At 35.4% G+C, this 16,978-nt stretch overlaps 5 protein-coding genes across 5 annotated transcripts in view; 1 reads left to right on the top strand and 4 right to left on the bottom strand.

Annotated features, from left to right (window-relative positions):
- LOC131794872 (ras-related protein Rab-9A) lies at nucleotides 1–2,380 on the bottom strand. The gene has a single exon (XM_059112441.2). The coding sequence runs from the start codon at nucleotides 2,283–2,285 to the stop codon at nucleotides 1,668–1,670; it is 618 nt and encodes a 205-aa protein (XP_058968424.1). The 5' UTR covers nucleotides 2,286–2,380; the 3' UTR covers nucleotides 1–1,667.
- Nucleotides 2,381–3,013: 633 nt separating this feature from the next.
- Nucleotides 3,014–5,240, bottom strand: LOC131794871 (protein THEM6-like). The gene is made up of 2 exons (XM_059112440.2): nucleotides 4,904–5,240; nucleotides 3,014–3,816 (listed from the first exon to the last, which is right to left on the bottom strand). The coding sequence occupies exons 1-2, from the start codon at nucleotides 5,170–5,172 to the stop codon at nucleotides 3,405–3,407; spliced, it is 681 nt and encodes a 226-aa protein (XP_058968423.1). The 5' UTR covers nucleotides 5,173–5,240; the 3' UTR covers nucleotides 3,014–3,404.
- Nucleotides 5,241–5,761: 521 nt separating this feature from the next.
- Nucleotides 5,762–7,927, bottom strand: LOC131794860 (DNA-directed RNA polymerases I and III subunit RPAC2-like). The gene is made up of 5 exons (XM_059112425.2): nucleotides 7,835–7,927; nucleotides 7,640–7,740; nucleotides 7,314–7,390; nucleotides 6,871–6,950; nucleotides 5,762–6,172 (listed from the first exon to the last, which is right to left on the bottom strand). Exons 1-5 carry the CDS (start codon nucleotides 7,910–7,912, stop codon nucleotides 6,122–6,124), a joined length of 387 nt encoding a protein of 128 aa, XP_058968408.1. The 5' UTR covers nucleotides 7,913–7,927; the 3' UTR covers nucleotides 5,762–6,121.
- Nucleotides 7,928–8,000: 73 nt separating this feature from the next.
- Nucleotides 8,001–14,068, top strand: LOC131794790 (vesicle-associated membrane protein 7-like). The gene is made up of 9 exons (XM_059112343.2): nucleotides 8,001–8,082; nucleotides 10,160–10,319; nucleotides 11,124–11,181; nucleotides 11,309–11,358; nucleotides 11,488–11,575; nucleotides 11,730–11,823; nucleotides 12,295–12,362; nucleotides 12,450–12,542; nucleotides 13,132–14,068. The coding sequence occupies exons 2-9, from the start codon at nucleotides 10,174–10,176 to the stop codon at nucleotides 13,210–13,212; spliced, it is 678 nt and encodes a 225-aa protein (XP_058968326.1). The 5' UTR covers nucleotides 8,001–8,082; nucleotides 10,160–10,173; the 3' UTR covers nucleotides 13,213–14,068.
- Nucleotides 14,069–14,917: 849 nt separating this feature from the next.
- LOC131794864 (cyclic GMP-AMP synthase-like) overlaps nucleotides 14,918–16,978 on the bottom strand; it is a 2,975-nt gene continuing 914 nt past the window's right edge. The window contains exons 1-3 of the mRNA XM_059112430.2: nucleotides 16,863–16,978; nucleotides 16,231–16,433; nucleotides 14,918–15,990 (exon numbers count right to left, since the gene is read on the bottom strand). The exon at nucleotides 16,863–16,978 is cut by the window's right edge and continues 914 nt beyond it. Of these exons, the coding sequence (XP_058968413.2) occupies nucleotides 15,065–15,990; nucleotides 16,231–16,433; nucleotides 16,863–16,978 (1,245 nt within the window). The 3' untranslated portion in view covers nucleotides 14,918–15,064. The remainder of the gene's footprint in view (nucleotides 15,991–16,230; nucleotides 16,434–16,862) is intronic.

Consider the following 16,978-nt stretch of genomic DNA (forward strand, 5'->3'; position numbering starts at 1 on the left):
TGAAATTTCAAAATTTGTTGTTGCTTTTATTTTCTTGTCATCTGCGTGCATCCTCATTAACATACATATCTGATTTACACTTCTACTTTAACATGTAACTAAGACTATCTGATGATGAAGTAACAGTTACCATCTACCATTATTTCTAAAATAGAACTTACTTTATTTAAACCACTTTTATTTGAATATATTAATCACTAATTACTGTTTTATGAGATTTTTGAGATGACATGACAACACAGATAATTACAATTTATTTGAAGCACTATCATTAAATTCATTAGCTTGCTTCAAAGACATAACCTGGGAAAGCAGACACCTTTCTTTTCCAGACAATTAAATAACTACCTGAGTGCAAAATATTCTTGATAACTTGAAACTTGCCTATATTTGAGATAATTTCTTGAAGGAACAAAAAAATACAAACCATCCGCTTTGTGTGATTGATAACTTACTAAAATATTGTTTTCAATGTATTCAGTCTTTTGGGACAAAAGCATCACTGTGACAACCAAGTCAGAGACATATCAGAGAAATATAGTTTTAGCAAATGTATGCATACCATTTAACTTTCAAGACATTTTTGTGTTGTTTTACAAAAAAAGTTGATTTAAACAGGAATACGTCTCTTTCATAGACAGACTTGACATGATTTTTTATTCTCTCTTAAACCCTGAGAAGAGATCCATATGCAGTGAACTACATTTTTAAGCAAACAGTTCTTGCTGATAAAATGAGGATGTAATCTTGATATGCAAAATACTTCTCTTTACCAATTTACAAGGAAATTTATAGCAGCTAGAAATGAGAATTTATCAATCAAATCTAAGGCAGTTCAAGGTCAACCAATCTTTATGGGTGAGTTTTTCAACATTCTTTTCAAACTCCAGATTTCCTTGCTCACTGAATCTTTTTAATTTCCTGTCATTGTTAAAACATGATCTTTTTTTTACCTTGACAACTGAGTCTATATTAATATCTAGCAAGTTTAACAAAATTCAGATTGCACCAGTGATATATTTTTTTCCCTTCACAAAACCTAATCTCAATCATCCTACTGCCTGTAACCAGGCCCTTCATCTAAGAATTGTGTGAGAGACAAAGGCTTTTATCACTTACTTTTCATTTCTTGTCCATCTCTAAGTCTCCGGTAATATTTCTAATTGAAGAGCATGTTTGCTAGCTAATCATAACCTTCCTTCTTAACCCTTCAACTCCCATAAGTGATCAAGAGAAAAAAATTCTCCAAACAAAATCAATACAAAATCAAACAGACAAGTGACGAGAACAAAGTGAAAAAAATACGATCAGGAAAATTATTAGTAAATCCTCTACCAAATTCTCCTTACTAACTTCATAGGAACTGTATGGCAGGAAGCAAGGAGGATTTTCATTAAGATCTTGGGAATGAAAGGCTAAATTTTACCACCTCAATGAATTTCCCAGAGCCTTTCCCCAAGTTCACCCTTACATCTGCTATTGAAAAGGTCGAAAAGGAAGGAAATATATGCGAACATGAATTGGACATTTTGTATGCATCAGTATCGTCAAAATGAAAATCGAGATAAGGAAATGTTCATCAACCATTCGACGCCTCCATATATTCAACATCCGATTTTAATTTTAAGTAAAATAGAAATAAATGTTAAAAATTAAACATCACCAGACTATTCACAGCAACCTGAACTTTCTCTCTGAGTAACTCTAGATAAATTCACTCCCTCAGTGGCAGAGAAATCACTTTTTGCTTTGGTTTGTTCCAATTCGTTCAGTCTGTTGACGGCTGCATGGAAGGCATTGTCCACATTCGTCGAGTCTTTTGCGCTTGTTTCGTAGTAGGGAATTCCACCGATCTCCTGACAAAAGTTATGCGCTTCTTCTTGCGTCACAACCCTCTCGTCAACGTCAATTTTATTTCCCAAAAGAATAAACGGAAAGGTGTCCTTGTCTTTCACATCAGCGTAATACAGAAATTCCTTCCGCCACATTGCCAAATTTTTGAAGCTTTGAACATCGTCAACGGCGTAAACAAGCAAACACAAGTCTGATCCCCGATAAAAAGGCGTCCTTAAGCTTTTAAACCTTTCTTGGCCAGCTGTATCCCAGATCTGTAAGGTGTAGGACTGTCCTTCGACATTCACATCTTTATTCAAGAACTCCACTCCAATTGTGTGGAAGGATTGCGTGTCGAACTTGCCGCTTACAAATCGGTTCATCAGCGAAGACTTTCCAACACCGCCATCCCCGAGCAGAACAACTTTTAGAAACGTTGACTTGCTAGACATTCTGATTCGCCGTAGCGTACAAATTAACAAATCATACCGGGAGAAGAGACAAGAACAACTTATGTACCTCTGATTACCTTCGTTCCTTCAAATTAGCTGAGCATCACGTGATAGAGCAGAGAGTGAGACACTTCGGTTCGAAGTGAGTGATGGGTAACTCTGTTTCAGGTTCAAAATAACAAGTTACTTTTGAGGAACATGAGGTACACGCCTAACAATTTTTGTTTTCGCAAGGTGAAAAGTCAAAGTTTGAGTGGAAAGTAAAGGAATTCTTGTCTTAACAGTAATATCATCAGAATAGCTTTCTAAAAATTGCTAGTAAGTCAGAAAAACAAGTTAGCCTGATATCCAAACAATATCCAGGCAAATTTGGCTGCCTCCTCAATGCCTAGCATGATAAAACTTCCATTTACAAAGTTTGAGATAATTTAAAATTCAATGTAAATTCAGATTTTTTATCTTTATATTGGATCTGAAACTATATTCCACAAAACAACAAAATGAAATATCTGAAACGTTATTTCAATAATTATTTTTGGGAGGATAATGTTGTATTTGAAAGATAGAGTGATTTCTGGAGTGCTCCAGTGGTGCTTGGTTATGCAAAAGACTTCTCTCACACTGGAATTAAGTGTAACTATTGTACAAAAATGCCAAACACAAATTAAATGACTCATTTCAGGCTTAATACTCAAATAAGCAAGGAAACAGAGAGAATTTCTTTAAGGGAAAATGGAGCTGCATTTATTAAATTATTTTTGGCAAATTTTACACTTGATTTAAGCTATAAAACACAAAGTAATATAAACATTGCAGTTACTACATGACCACCAAATGAAGTGTGCCAAGTGGGAAACTTTTATTGTAAATTAAGTTACCAAATAACTAGCCTACAGGACAGATGTAATTTTTTTGCATCTTTCAGGTGAACAGAGGCAGGCAAAAAGCTAGGAGTGCAAAAAAATAACACATGTATGCATACTATTGTTCAAGCTCTTCCCCTTGAGCATAACCTGCATTTTATGTTCACTTCACAATTACCTCCAATCTCCTGAAAAGCACAAAAAAAAATCACACTTGTTCTCCAAGCTACCAAATCACTGATCAACAGTACAATGTTCACAAAGCATTCTTCAACATAGCACTTGATGCACTGTTGTACTGAATCCAAAGATGTAAGTCATGAGGTATGGGTGGACTAGGTGCATTCCATCCAGTCAGTTGGTGAACTAGTTCCTCAGGTGAAATAAATTTTTCTCTCTTATTTCCTTGAACTACTGTATTCTTTGTTAGTGCAACTGCATAAACAAAGCCATCCTCTCCTGTGAATTGCTGCTCTAAATAGAAAGCACTCTCATCCCATGCTATGACTCTTGTTTTCAGAAATACTTTTTGAAAAAGTTCAAGCGATCGCCGATAACGCACACTAGCAGTAGCGATTGTCACACCACACCTACTCTTTCTCATTACACGCATCATTCCACTTGAAATCCACAAATTAATTCTTCCAAAGTCACATTCACGGAGATACCTGAAGTAGACAAAGGCATTAATTTTTTCAAGCAAGAGCTAAATTTTACACCATAGCTAATCAAGAGTTGGTAACAATTCTTTACGACACTTTGCTGGTAATCATGTTCCTGTTACTCTCTTTTGATTACCTTACACTGCAAGGAAATTATGTTGGAGGAAGGCTAGCCTATGTTTATCAAAAATAGTGGTCATTCACAATTTAAGAACAAAATCCTAACTGTTCCCAAATGCCAATAAAATGCTGGCGTATGACCACCCAAGCAGCAGAAGTACCCTTAGTCCCCATAATTCTGTGTTTAAAAGTAAATGATTTCTCTTACAGCTTTCACTTGAAAAAAAAACTTAATGCAGAACACAGAAGAGCATTTACATGAAATCTTTCCTGCTTCTGCACTACCATGTTACTTCAACATCCCTTGTCATTTCATTTTCATGTTGAAATACAAAGTACAATTTTGCAAGCTACAGGCAGTATTTTAGAAAATCACCAACAAATTTTTTTATAAGAAATAACATCCCAGCCAGCATTCTCACTAATTCTTAGAATTTTCAGTCACATAAATTTCATTTCCAGTGCTGCCATTTTGAGGATTTGTCGAACACTCCTGATAATTTATTGAAGTAAGAGAAAGTTAGGTTGTGTCAAGGACATCAGTGCAATACAAACGATAGGAATACATGTACCTAGAAAGTCATATTTTTTTAACACACAAAGAAAGTGAAAGAAAAGACAGCTAACATGAATAAAAAGCGAAAGGATCGTCAGTGTTCCAGAAGAAGAAAAAAATGGTAACTGGTTTCGGAAAGATATGTTAGAAAAGGAATGAGGCCTTAATGTAATTCTAAAGAGCGCAGAACCTCGAAAAAATACTAAAATCGTTAATTTAAGATAAAGCGTGCTGCTTCCCCGTCAGAGAACTAAAAAATATAGTTTGAATCAAGTTCCTGTTTCAAGAAAATACGTTTTTGAATAAATACAATGATATATTATTTATTCATGATCAGAGACATGATATTTCCTTTTGGAAACACAATTCCAAATATTCCCCTGGAAACTGTTCATTCATCATGGTTACATATCTCACCTAGCATTGTTCATGTGAAGATTCAGATCAATATCCGACGGAAGGACGATGAAAGTCGTCTCAAATACTTCCAAGAAATCAGGGGACAAAGCTCTACTAAAAATAATCCTTCTCAAGACAATCCACGTCACGCGTAGACTCCAATTCACGTCAAAAAACATATAAAGAAGGGGAACTATGAAGGCATATACTCCTAGCAGTCTCCTTAGAAGCACTGCTGTCACAATAATAGCCAGAAAAACCAAAATTAGATTCTTCACTCGCCCCATAACTGCCCACTCCACAGACTGAGCAGTTCTCAGATCGCTTTCAGTGGAGAGGACATTAGCCTCGTTTTCAATAAAACAAACTTCTCCTCCCTCTCCCTCGTCCCTGCTCTTCCTTAGTGAAACGCAGCAGCCAAAGGTCGGGCATGTGCGAAGGTATCAATTCTAATTGGCTGCAGGCAAATATTTCCCAGCGCAAAATTTCAATTTTTCCAGAACTGTCTTTTTTTGTACAAGAGATGGTCTTTTGCTCTTGAACAAGCACAATGACATTTTTTTTTTCATAATTTGAGTGTACAGATTATCCTTTTAGATAACAAAAGTTTAAAAAAAAATAACCTGAAGAAATATGGGTATGGTCAAAAGTAAAAGTATGCGAGTAAAATGTTTCTCAAGATTGCAAATTAATACCTAAATCATTTATTACTTTGTTCCATACACTCAAGACTTTCTACCAATCAAGCATTGTTTCAGGTGTTACTTCAAAAACCTATGCTTCCAGCTACCACAAAATGTTCTGTGAAATCATGGGTAAATAATACCAGTACAGGCATAAATGGGTAAGATTGGCCCATCATATCTCCTTCTCAAATGCATTAACTTTTTTATTGCAGTTCTCTAGAGACAGATTGATAGGTTTCAATCAAAAGATTAACAAAAAGTGTTTGACAAACTTTATCTCTGAAGATTCGTCTTAAGCCATTAACAAATCAGTTTTTGTTGAAAAATATTGACAACAAAGAAAATGACAGGAGCAACGTAAGTGCTTGGCAAGTCTTGTTTATGCCTCAGCTTCCACTTCAAGGCTGAGCCAGTAATAAACTAGCTTGAAACATCTCTCGTTGTCCAAATACAGCACATCCAACCTTGATTTTCTTCTTGATGCTGATTCTTATCCTGGATGATTTCAAACTTTCTGTTTTTTCTTTCCAACGGCAAAAAACATCCAATCCTATGGTGACACTTCTAAATTTTGAGTATCCTTGTGTTCTTCAACTGCAGTCTGTAAACAAATAAATCAAATGAACCCTTTCACTCTTTAAATCTCATTAGTAATTCTCCTTACTGTCTACCATACAATTCTTATGATGTTAGTTTGGAGAATTTGCTTTTGGATCAACTAATTATCCCCTATTTGATGTTTTTTTTTAAATTCTGATCACTTGTCTGCTTAACATTGACAGGAGAAATTTGGTATTGGTCACCCATGGTAGTTAACAGGTGTACAACATAGTGTAAATGCAAGTTAACCCTTTAACTCCCAAGATCTGATTGTTAATTCTCCCCTGTACCTGCCACAAATTTCCTTGTAAATTAGTTATGAGAACTTGGTGCTAGATCATGAAAGCAGCTTCTACCTGATAAGTTTGAATAATTCCATCACCTGTTTGCTGAAGAATGTATGGATATTGTCCAGGGAAAAATTTTATGCTGATCACTTCTGGGAGTGAAAGGATTACTGTGTTGTGTTCTTGGGTATAACTCTACTTTCACAGTGCTTTTCTCCACCTTGGAGACTTCTTATTTTTTGCTTGGTAAGAATAAGTACTATCAATGTTTCAAAAAACTTAATGTAGAGTTGCTTTCACTAATGAGAGTAGAACAAGCCCCAGTATTAAGGGAACCTTGGAAAAGGCTTGCCTTACAACTTTAACACACAACACATGGTAAATGATCAAGTTACCGCACTGATAACCTTACCTCAAATGTAGCAAGCATGTGTTCACACATTGCAGTGAGTTCTGATAGACCTCTTCTCAAAACATCTACAGCAGGAATACCTAAAACCATAGCAAATGTGGTAATGACAGATCAGGAATAATGAGGCTGATCATCTTACCAATGTAATGACATTGTGACAGTGTGGTTTAGGACTCAATGTGAAGGCTGGAGGTCAAAGATTCAAATGCCCCTGTCTGTCAGTACACAACTGGATTTGTTGTCAGGATTCCTGCTTGGGATTCTCAGAGATAAAATTTGTACTCACACTCTGCCATGTAAATCCATGATCATATCCTACATTACACTTTGTAAATTTTTTATAAATTAGGTTAACTGTCTCAAAAAAAAAAACAGAGGTTCTAAATGTAGTAACACGCAAAAAAGTTCTATTTTCAATTTTTGTCTTTACAACACCCACTAACCATTTGTTTGGATTCGGAGATTGATCCTGTTCTCTGATGGATGTGGAATGCTGTACCCACAGAACACTACATCAGGGCTTCACATAAAGGAAAAAGCGAAACATCAATCTTCAAAAACTTCTTTCATTTAAATCTTCAGTAATGATTGTAAAGTATAAGTATAGGCAGACGAGAGTACCGTAGTGAAACTTTTAAGAAAACGAAAATAAATAAAAACCAAACGCAACTTCTGAGACAAGACTTCTGAGCAGCAACAATAACTGGTTTTGTACCTTTTTTTGTACCAAAATCATCTGTAGCTTAAATAAGATTAAAAGTCGCCCTACTTTTTCGCGATGATGTATCTCAAAGAATTTCCCAGCGTATGGTCTTCTCCGTGCAAAACAAATGTGACACATGTTTCATCCTCTCCACTGTCTAGGGGCATCTAAAACAGGACCAACGCACCAGCTAACTACGATTTTACATATATGTGATCACAAGTATTTCCATGCTTTATTTTCCTTAGAATCAATACCTACCACTTCTAATCGGCGTAACTGTCCGCCTATTTCAGGATCGGCTCCTTTATCGTCGGCCGCCATGTTGAAATATTTCATAACCCGAGTAGAACAATAGAGTAGGACAGCGGGAAAACAAGGGTGCTTTGAATACTTCGTGTATTTGACACCATATACCTATCAATGACGTCATTCAATAGGTAAATGGCGTAGATTCTATTTGAAGCATTTCAACGAAAGGAACCTTCAATTTTCACCCAAAACGAAAGGTAAGCTGGGCAATGAAAGATTGAAGTTATTAATAGTTTCTTCAGCTTTATTTTGTGATTTTTTTAAATCGTTTTACCTTTTTCTCTCTCACATTTCTCAATGTGTAGGGAGTAACTTTTGGGTCTTGAAGCAGTTTTTACAGACATTGTCTGTGCTGCACTGCATTCAGTTTAGAATTGCGGTTTAAGTAGAGGTTTATGAACTGCTAATTCTCTGTTTCTGTAGTTATCAGCAATCATTAAACAGTGCAGAACTATAATTGGTATTAAGACCTTTATAAGAATCTGGATAAAGGATAAGAATCTGCAACAACATGCCATCCCAATTATATTTCTAGTTCCGTCTACGGTCAGGGCTTGTTAATGCTTCAAGCTTTTTAATTAATTATGATATAAATTCGCATGGAAAAAGTAGATATTCCTCAGTGTATACCATTACAAACCTTCCAAAACAGTCAATTACAAGCTAACTGTATCACTTCCAAAAATATCTGTTTCCTCACCCAGGTTTGGTTTGAACTTAGACTTGGAAAGATCTTAAAATGATACTCCCAAGATTTCGATACCGATTCTCCCCAATTTCTATTTGTCATTTCTCAGAATTTAAGTTATAGGAAAGTAAGAATATGGTGGTAATGGATCAATTTTCTTGGGATGATATTTTTATTTATTCTTGTCACCTTTCTGGTGGACAAGGCATTGATCTGGTAAGGACAAATTACTTGTTTGTCATATCCAGGTAGGAAAAGGATTATATGTTGGCATATAAGATATATATATAAGACTCTCCTACCCCTCCCCCAGAATTAAGAATGGTGCCTCAGGGGGTGGGTACACTTATATAAAAATAAGTTTATCTTAATTTGATATTGGTTTTTATTGTTAAGATACACACAGTCTGACTGGTCTTAGGTTATATTATGGCTATCCATAGAAATTGAATAGGGCCATTTTACAGTTGTGTACTTAGTTGCCAAGCCTTTGATTTGGAGTGAGGCTGAAGGTGACCTTGTTGTGATAGAGACCAGTATCTAGTTAGCATCATAACAAAGTAATTTGCATTTGAAAAGCAGCAAGGTTTGTATCATAACAAGGTCACCCTTAGCCTCATTCCTGTTCAAAGGCCTGGCAACCAAGCACACAACTGTAAAATGGACTATTAAAGAACTGGGCTGGGTTGTTCAAAGCTGGGTTTAGTTAACCCAGGGTTAGTGTGAAATCGGATTTCAGTTCTGGAAGCTTTAAAAGAAAATTCTTTTTGTCAACAATTTGATGATTGGATGCTCCATATAGAGTAGAGAAAATGATCCCAAAAAGGCTATCAAACAAAGAAGTATAGAAACCCAGATTAAAATTTAACCCTGGGTTAGCGCTAATCAGCTTTCAAAAAACTGGGCTCTGTACTTCAGTGAAAAGTAACCACATTTAGTGTAATTTGGAATGAACAAGCTTGCATACAGTTTTCAAAGACTACACATCGCACTTACTTAGACTGGTACATTTTGTAGCCTTTGAAAACCTTACTTGTGCTTTTTTATCAAAATTGCTCTAGAAGTCATTTGATTACCTACACAAATTATTGAAATTAAGTATAGATCTCCTATGATCTGTTTGGTTCTATAGCACTGGTATTCCCCCAACATGTCACATGTCATGTGAAAGTCTCATGTTTGATGGGCAAAAGCATTGAAACACACAAAAAGTTTCTCACCACATGATAAGCATTCTCTGTTTGATAAAAAAGTAGCTTATGTGTAAATAATAATATATGTTTATTTCAAGTTCGATAAATACTTTTTTGGAGTTATCTGTTGAAGTACTGTTTTTATACTTATAATGGTACAATCACCTTTGTTTACAACTAGTCAAATCAACAATAGATGAGTTAAGATATATTGTCTTTGGAAAATCTCGGTGGTTTAATTTCAAAAATTTCTTTTCCAAAATGTTTCCAAAGTCAGGTATGCAATGTATTTAATAGATGATTTATCTAACTTAAGGTACATTTAATGAAAAAATTGTACTCTTACATCCAGAATATTCTGATTTTTGAAGCTTAATTTTAATTGCTTTTTAGATTATAGAAGAGCCATGCCAATCTTGTACAGTGTTGTAGCAAGAGGCACAACAGTGTTAGCCAAGTTTGCCTCTTGTGCTGGAAACTTTGCAGAGGTTACAGAACAAATTTTGAGTCGAATTCCACCAGAGAATTCAAAACTTACTTACACCCAGGGAAAGTAAGTGTCAACAGGACATCAGTAGTTGTATCAAAGCAATATTGCAAGCTTCATGATATAAATCAAATTAGAACTAAACACTTGACCTCTCCTAGAAATTGCAAGCCAATTTGCTATTCTTTTATGTTTTAATTAGCCTTTTAAGCCAGCCTTGACATCATGTTTAAAAAAAAACAAGGGAATTTCCATGCAAAAGCGAGGCCAAAAGGGCTAATTTGTCTGCACTTAAAATAATGAAAATTTTTTTTTACAATTACTAAAGAGATCCTTAACCTGACATTGGGTCCACTCATATTATTTCTTTATTTAATTGTTTTTTGTTATGAATTTGTGTGCAAGAATTTGGTAATTTTATCAAGCAATATTCCCAAATTGGTGTGTTTGTTTCTTCTGAAAACTTGAATAATTGACAACATGGAAATGATTTTAAGGAATATCACCATAATTAAACAACTGGGCAGGGACCTTCAAACGTTTTACTCCCAAGATCTCATTAGCAATTCTCCTTACTCTCTGCCATAAAATACACATGATATCAATTTGGAGGATTTAGTGGTGGATCAACTTTTGGTTCCCTAATTGAGTTTTGTTCTTTATTCTCATCACTTGTACTCTTGATATTGTATTGGTAATGTAAGGAGAAATTCTCTCTTGGTCACTCATGGGAATCAAAGGGTCAATGAGGACCACTAGGCTTAAGAGCATGTTTTGCCTAAATTGAGTTTTCATAGTATTTGATTTTTAAATTTTGTTATATCATCCTCTTAAATCATTGTGAATTCATTTGATATTTCAATCTTACAGCTACCTGTTTCACTACATATCAGAGGACAGAGTGGTCTATTTGTGCATTACAGATGATGTAAGTTAACAAAAATAATTTTTGTAAAATTTAACAATCTTTGAATTTCTACATTGCTTCAACTTTAGCCCAAGTTAGCATCTGAGAGGTCCACTAAATGGTTTGTTTATTCTGTCTTTGAATTCAGGATTTTGAAAGGTCCAAAGCATTTCTTTACCTGACAGAGATTAAGAAACGGTGAGCAAGTACTGCCTCTCATGCTTCATTTACCGTAGCTTCCAGTATTACTGTATTATTGTTATGGATTAGCGATTTCTCTAGTTTGTCATCACCGTAGTTATGGTGAACTTGTTTGTTTTGTTACAGTTTTCAAACTGCATATCATGGCCGTGCACAAACAGCACTGCCTTATGCTATGAACAGTGAATTTTCAAGAGTCCTTTCAGCTGAAATGGTAAGTATATTGTTCAATCCATCTATTTTCAGCCTTAAAGATACACACATTTTTTCCATTAAGATATTTTTATTCCAATTGATGCTTCCCACTGCCTCTCTGTGAAATCACCCCTTATTAAATATATTTCTTATCTGAGCATCTTCTTTTACAGAAAAGGTTTTCTGATACTGAACATCAGGCAGATAACCTGTCAAAAGTGCAAGGAGAACTTGATGAACTTAGAGGAATCATGGTGAAAAATATTGGTAAGGGCTGCATGAAAGAGAAGAAAAAACATTTTTTACTCTGTAGATTTTGACGAAATACCAAAATTTCTCCTGGTAAGTTTATGGTGCACACAGTGAACAAACCATTTGTGTCAGCCTACAGTTGTGAAGAAAACCTTGTCCTTATGGTAACCAAGTTTCTCAACATGGCAGTTTTACTTTTCGCAAAGGAAGTTTTTCAATTAACAAATTTAACGAGGGTTGATTCAAACTTTCTTTAAGAGAAAAAGATTTTAGGTTATGAGGACATGTGGACGTGTTTTATTTTTATGTCAGCAATTGTAGTTGCTTTTCTTACAAATGATCTCTGCATTCTTTTGTTTTCTAAAATGTGTGTTAAGGTCATCTTTGATTTAAATAAACAAGAGAACAATGTCCAAGGATATAGTGCTTATCCATGGGTAGTCACTCATCTTAATACTGATAATATTTTCTTGATTTTGGAAACAGACACCATCGCACAAAGAGGAGAACGTTTGGAACTCTTGATTGATAAGGCAGAAGACCTTAATACCTCAGTGAGTTCTCAATAATTATTTAGTTAATTGTGCTGTAACATTGTTGCTTGAATAAGTGTCCCATTTACTGATCTTCCTCTTTCCTAGTCCCTCACTTTCAAGAAATCAAGCAAAGGCCTGGCCAGAGCCATGTGGTGGAAGAATGTCAAAATTACTATAATACTTGTGGTTGTTATTATTGTAAGTATATGGAAGTTGGTTCAGTATCAAAATTCTCCATACTTTTCTCTATATATTTCCTTTGGTACTGACAAGGAGAATTTCTTAAACAATGAAAGCTTCTTAGTTTGGTGATCATTTTCTTTAGTCTCATGATCTTAATGAATGATTCAGCAGCATTACTCTTTAACTCCCAGATCAAATTAGTAGTTCTCCTTACTATCAACCATGCAATTCTTATAATGTTAGTTCAGAGAATTTAGTATTGGATCAACTAATCTTCCCCAAATTGATAGTATTCTTATATTCTCATCACTGATATGGTTGATATTGTATTGATACTTTAAGGAGAAATTTTGTCTTGGTCACTCATGTGAGTTAAAGGGTTAAGCTGTCTCCACTTTTTACTCTCTGTGCCAATCTCCCTCTACTTAAAAGACTCTCACATTTTACTGGTTTTTTTTTGGTTTTTTTTTTTTTTTACCCCTTCCTCTCCCTACCCTAGTATGTCAAATAGAGTAGATGGAGATGTATGTATACTGAATGTATATTTTTGAAACAACAAATTTTAAAAATTGTTACCATTTTTTCTTTTTTTTTTTTTGCACAGTTGGTTCTCTACTTTATCATATCAGCAGCCTGTGGAGGACTTGACTGGGGTGACTGTGTTCACAAAAACAAGGACAATTAATGATAATGGTAGTCACTTAGCTCCAAACACATCATGATTTTACCAAACTCAGATATAGGTAGGAATCTGAAGCAACTATGAAGTAATCTCAAATTGCTTTGTTACCAAGATTTTGTTAAGATATGTACATGAAAGTTAACATACAAATCCCAAGTCTCTGGAAATTCCACCAGAGAAGTCACTGACTTTGTCAGGTAGGTTCTTGTCACTTCACTTCACCATCTGTTGATTAAAAATGACCAGCCCCATTTTTGGGTTTGAAAATTTTGTAGCTAGAAAATTGTCATTGAGCAATTTTACAGATATGAAGCTTGTTTGTTTTGTTGCCTTAATTCAGATTATGTGATGTTGTAGAAAGAGGGGCTCTTTCATCCCTGTTAAAAAATTCAATCGCATTCTCCCAAACAATGATAATTTGTGAACAGATCATTATGTAAATGTGGTCTGCTTGGGGTAACAAAACAATCAAAGCAACAAAAACCTTTCTTGGCTTCTCAACTATTTAAGTGAATAAGTCTGTTCCTATGGTTGAGAAATGCTATGAGTACTTTCATGATCTAGCTTCCCCTCCCCCACCTGATGAAAATGAGATAAAATTGGCCCTTGACCAAAAATGTAGACTTCCAATGCAAATTATAATGAATTACTTCAATAATTATTCTTTCCAGGGCAGTTTTAGTCAGCTACTAGATAGGATCAAAGACTGAGTTGATGTAAAACAAAAGTTTTGGTTACTTTTAATTTAGCAGTACAAAGTAGTTACTAGAAATGTTATTAATAATATCATAACTATAGTTACAACATTTGTAAACAAGTTTGATCAAAAGAAAAGAAAGGGAAAGGTTTTTTTACTCAACCGTCTGTTATCTTTTTTTCTTATGTCTGAAGCTGTTCTCAATACATTTAGTTTTCGGATCACTTACAAGAGTACATTTTCAAGTTTTCCATTCTGTTAGTTATGTTTGCTTTTGTGTAGAACCACTACATAAAAGGACAATAATCATTTCTCTCTGCTTTTTCATTCTCCAATAATCAATAAGTTGTCAAGACCTTGATATAAATGCTTTTGTGTTCGAGTAACTTGTCTTATGGGGTGGAAAAAGGCCGCTGTAAATTAAGGCTGCTACTGTGCGTTGTATTTTGTATTTAGTTGGTCAGAGAAAGTTCAAGGACATTGTGTTCTTTCCATCCAATTTTTACCCTTTGACTCCTAAGTGTGACCAGCACCTAATTTTTCCTTAAAATAACACAAATCACGCATTAAGGTCACGAGGATGGAGGAAATGATCACTAACTAAAAAAGCATTTGATTTGTCAACAATTTCTCCTTGTCAGAACCTCAGGGAAATGTAAAGAGAACAGTATGGAGAATATGCACACTGATGTTTGGGTATAAAGAGTTAAGAATTTTGTGGGAAAAATATCCTCCTACCCTGGTAAAATAACTTGAATTTTTGCCCGATTATAGTTACCCTTTGTTGGTTTTTTTGTTGGTTTTTTTTTTGTTTTTTTTTTTTTTGTTTCTCTTGTTGGCTACAAATTCATAAATTGCTTAAATACTCTCTCTCTTTTCCTAACGAGAAAACTAACTGTAATTAGTTTTCCAATTAGCTATCAATGAGGCAAGTGCCATGTTAAGCGAGACCTGAACATATTTAAAGACTTTTTTAATAAAACGTGCAGTCTGGTATGTGGTATAGGAAAAGCGTTTACAAAGGTGCAGTATGAACTAATTTTCCAAAAAGTTATGAACTTATGATTTTCCGCACTGTTGTCGTGCTTTTCTTCCGGACTGAGTCTAGAGCGATTCGTGGTCTTAAAAAGCCGAACATTACAATTTACTTTCACTAACTTAGGGATTTAAACTTGGTAGAAAGCAATTTGGTCTTTTTACCAGATGGACGAGATAGTTCTCTAGTCTTCGGGCAATTTTCAGTCGGTCATCTTGTGAAATCGTTGCCAAAAGATTCACACGCGAAACAAAGAAGTGAGGTAGTAGACCTTTTCTCATTCGTTGAATCAGATTCTGAATAAACTCTAACACGCTTCGTGCCAAATTGGACTTGTCGGGTTTTTCACACCGATGAAGGAGGAACGCGTTCTTTAGGTGAAAAGAAGTAAGTGGTCTCAATTCCTCTTTTTTAGCCTGAAAAATAGCTTTCACAATCTTGTAATATTTCTTGTCCGAATCGCTAGGCAATAAAAGCTTTTTCTCAGCCTCTGAAAAGGAGATTCGCCAGAACACACGAGAATCTAGAGACCTTTCTGCATCGCAAGGTTTCGCCACCAGATAACATTTGGGTTGAGAAATTCTGATTTCCTCAACTTGATGTTTCGTTGGCCAGCTACCTTTCGAGGAAAAATTACCCCAGCCACTCGCACACCTCGGCCACTCCAAAATCTCGATGCTCAGAACTAAATCAAACTCGATTTTCCCATCGATTTTCAGCGTGACTGCTGGGCCATTCTGACGAACATTTGAAACCCGATGTCGCTGATCCCTCGCAAGAAGTTTCACTGCTTTGCATACCAAGGAGAAGAAATGTCTCAATAATTTTGTGGGCGAGAGGTATTTTCCATCCGCCGTTAGGAAAGCTCCCCATAGTTCTCTTCCTTTAAGAACATGATCTTTAAACAAGAGTTTCGCGAACAACATAGTTGAAGGATCCCGAAAGTTGTATTCTATGTTAAAGAACTTTGTGATTCGGTGTGAATCGAACACCAACATGGTGTCGAATTCATTTGGCTGAGAAACCCTTAATTTCTCATAATAGCTACCTGTTAAAAAAAAAGAGGCATAAAAGTAAATACGTTTTTAGAACATTCCTCTCCATTTCCTCTCCATTTTTCTCTTGAAACCAACGCACTTCCCTAAGAACGATCGGAATTCATGAAAATCCCATATTCAATGAAATCTCCTCCATTCCCCCAACACCACGTTGGAAATCTGTCAAAATATATTTTAATCTTATTTAACCTCACTTTTTAATAACACTCGATTTGAGAATGGCGGCTTACCCGTGTTAAGCTTTTTCAGCCCAAAAAGTTCATCTTGTTGTTGTATCAAAGGTAACAAACTCTCAAGAAAACCATTGACAGTACTTGAATTCTTGTTTATTTCTCCTTGAGTTAAAGATACTTTATCATCGAAAAATTTCAGCAAAGCAGTGTGAAGTATGTAATGGCCTCTTGGTGATACAGGTTTGGTTCCACTCAATGGTCTGAGAAGAAACAAGTTCCGTTAGAAGTAAGAATAACATTTGTCTCATCAAGTTGGATATATATTTTTATACCCTGGATCGAGCATTCACTTAGATAGTAGCTTATTATTAGTGAAAAAAAGATGGTTCGTGGCAAACACTTGTATACAAGATTTTAATTCGAGCCCTAGTGTTTGGTAATAAGATATTTACCTAACTCCACTAAGGGGTGAGAAGGATTCGTAATTATTTATCGCCTGGATAGGGGGGGAAGGTGGGGCGGAAGATTTTGGTTGTGTCACAATAAAAGTTACCTGATTCCCCCCCCCCCCCTTTCTGTAGTATTCTAATGATTTCCCCCCCTCATTGGCAATCAACTTTTCTATAGTCTCGTTTGAGACTGTTTTTTTTTTGGTTTTTTTCTTTATCTGTTTCCTCGAACTGGCCTACCTTGAGTTCCTTACAAGTCCCTCTGTTGGTACAGGTTGCGAAGGCCGCGATTGGGGAGCTTTTGACACAGTACGAACAAATTTTCCTCGGTCATTGTTATGATAATTTACAGTCTT

This window comes from Pocillopora verrucosa, chromosome 14 (genome assembly GCF_036669915.1).
Source record: "Pocillopora verrucosa isolate sample1 chromosome 14, ASM3666991v2, whole genome shotgun sequence".
NCBI lineage: Eukaryota > Metazoa > Cnidaria > Anthozoa > Scleractinia > Pocilloporidae > Pocillopora > Pocillopora verrucosa.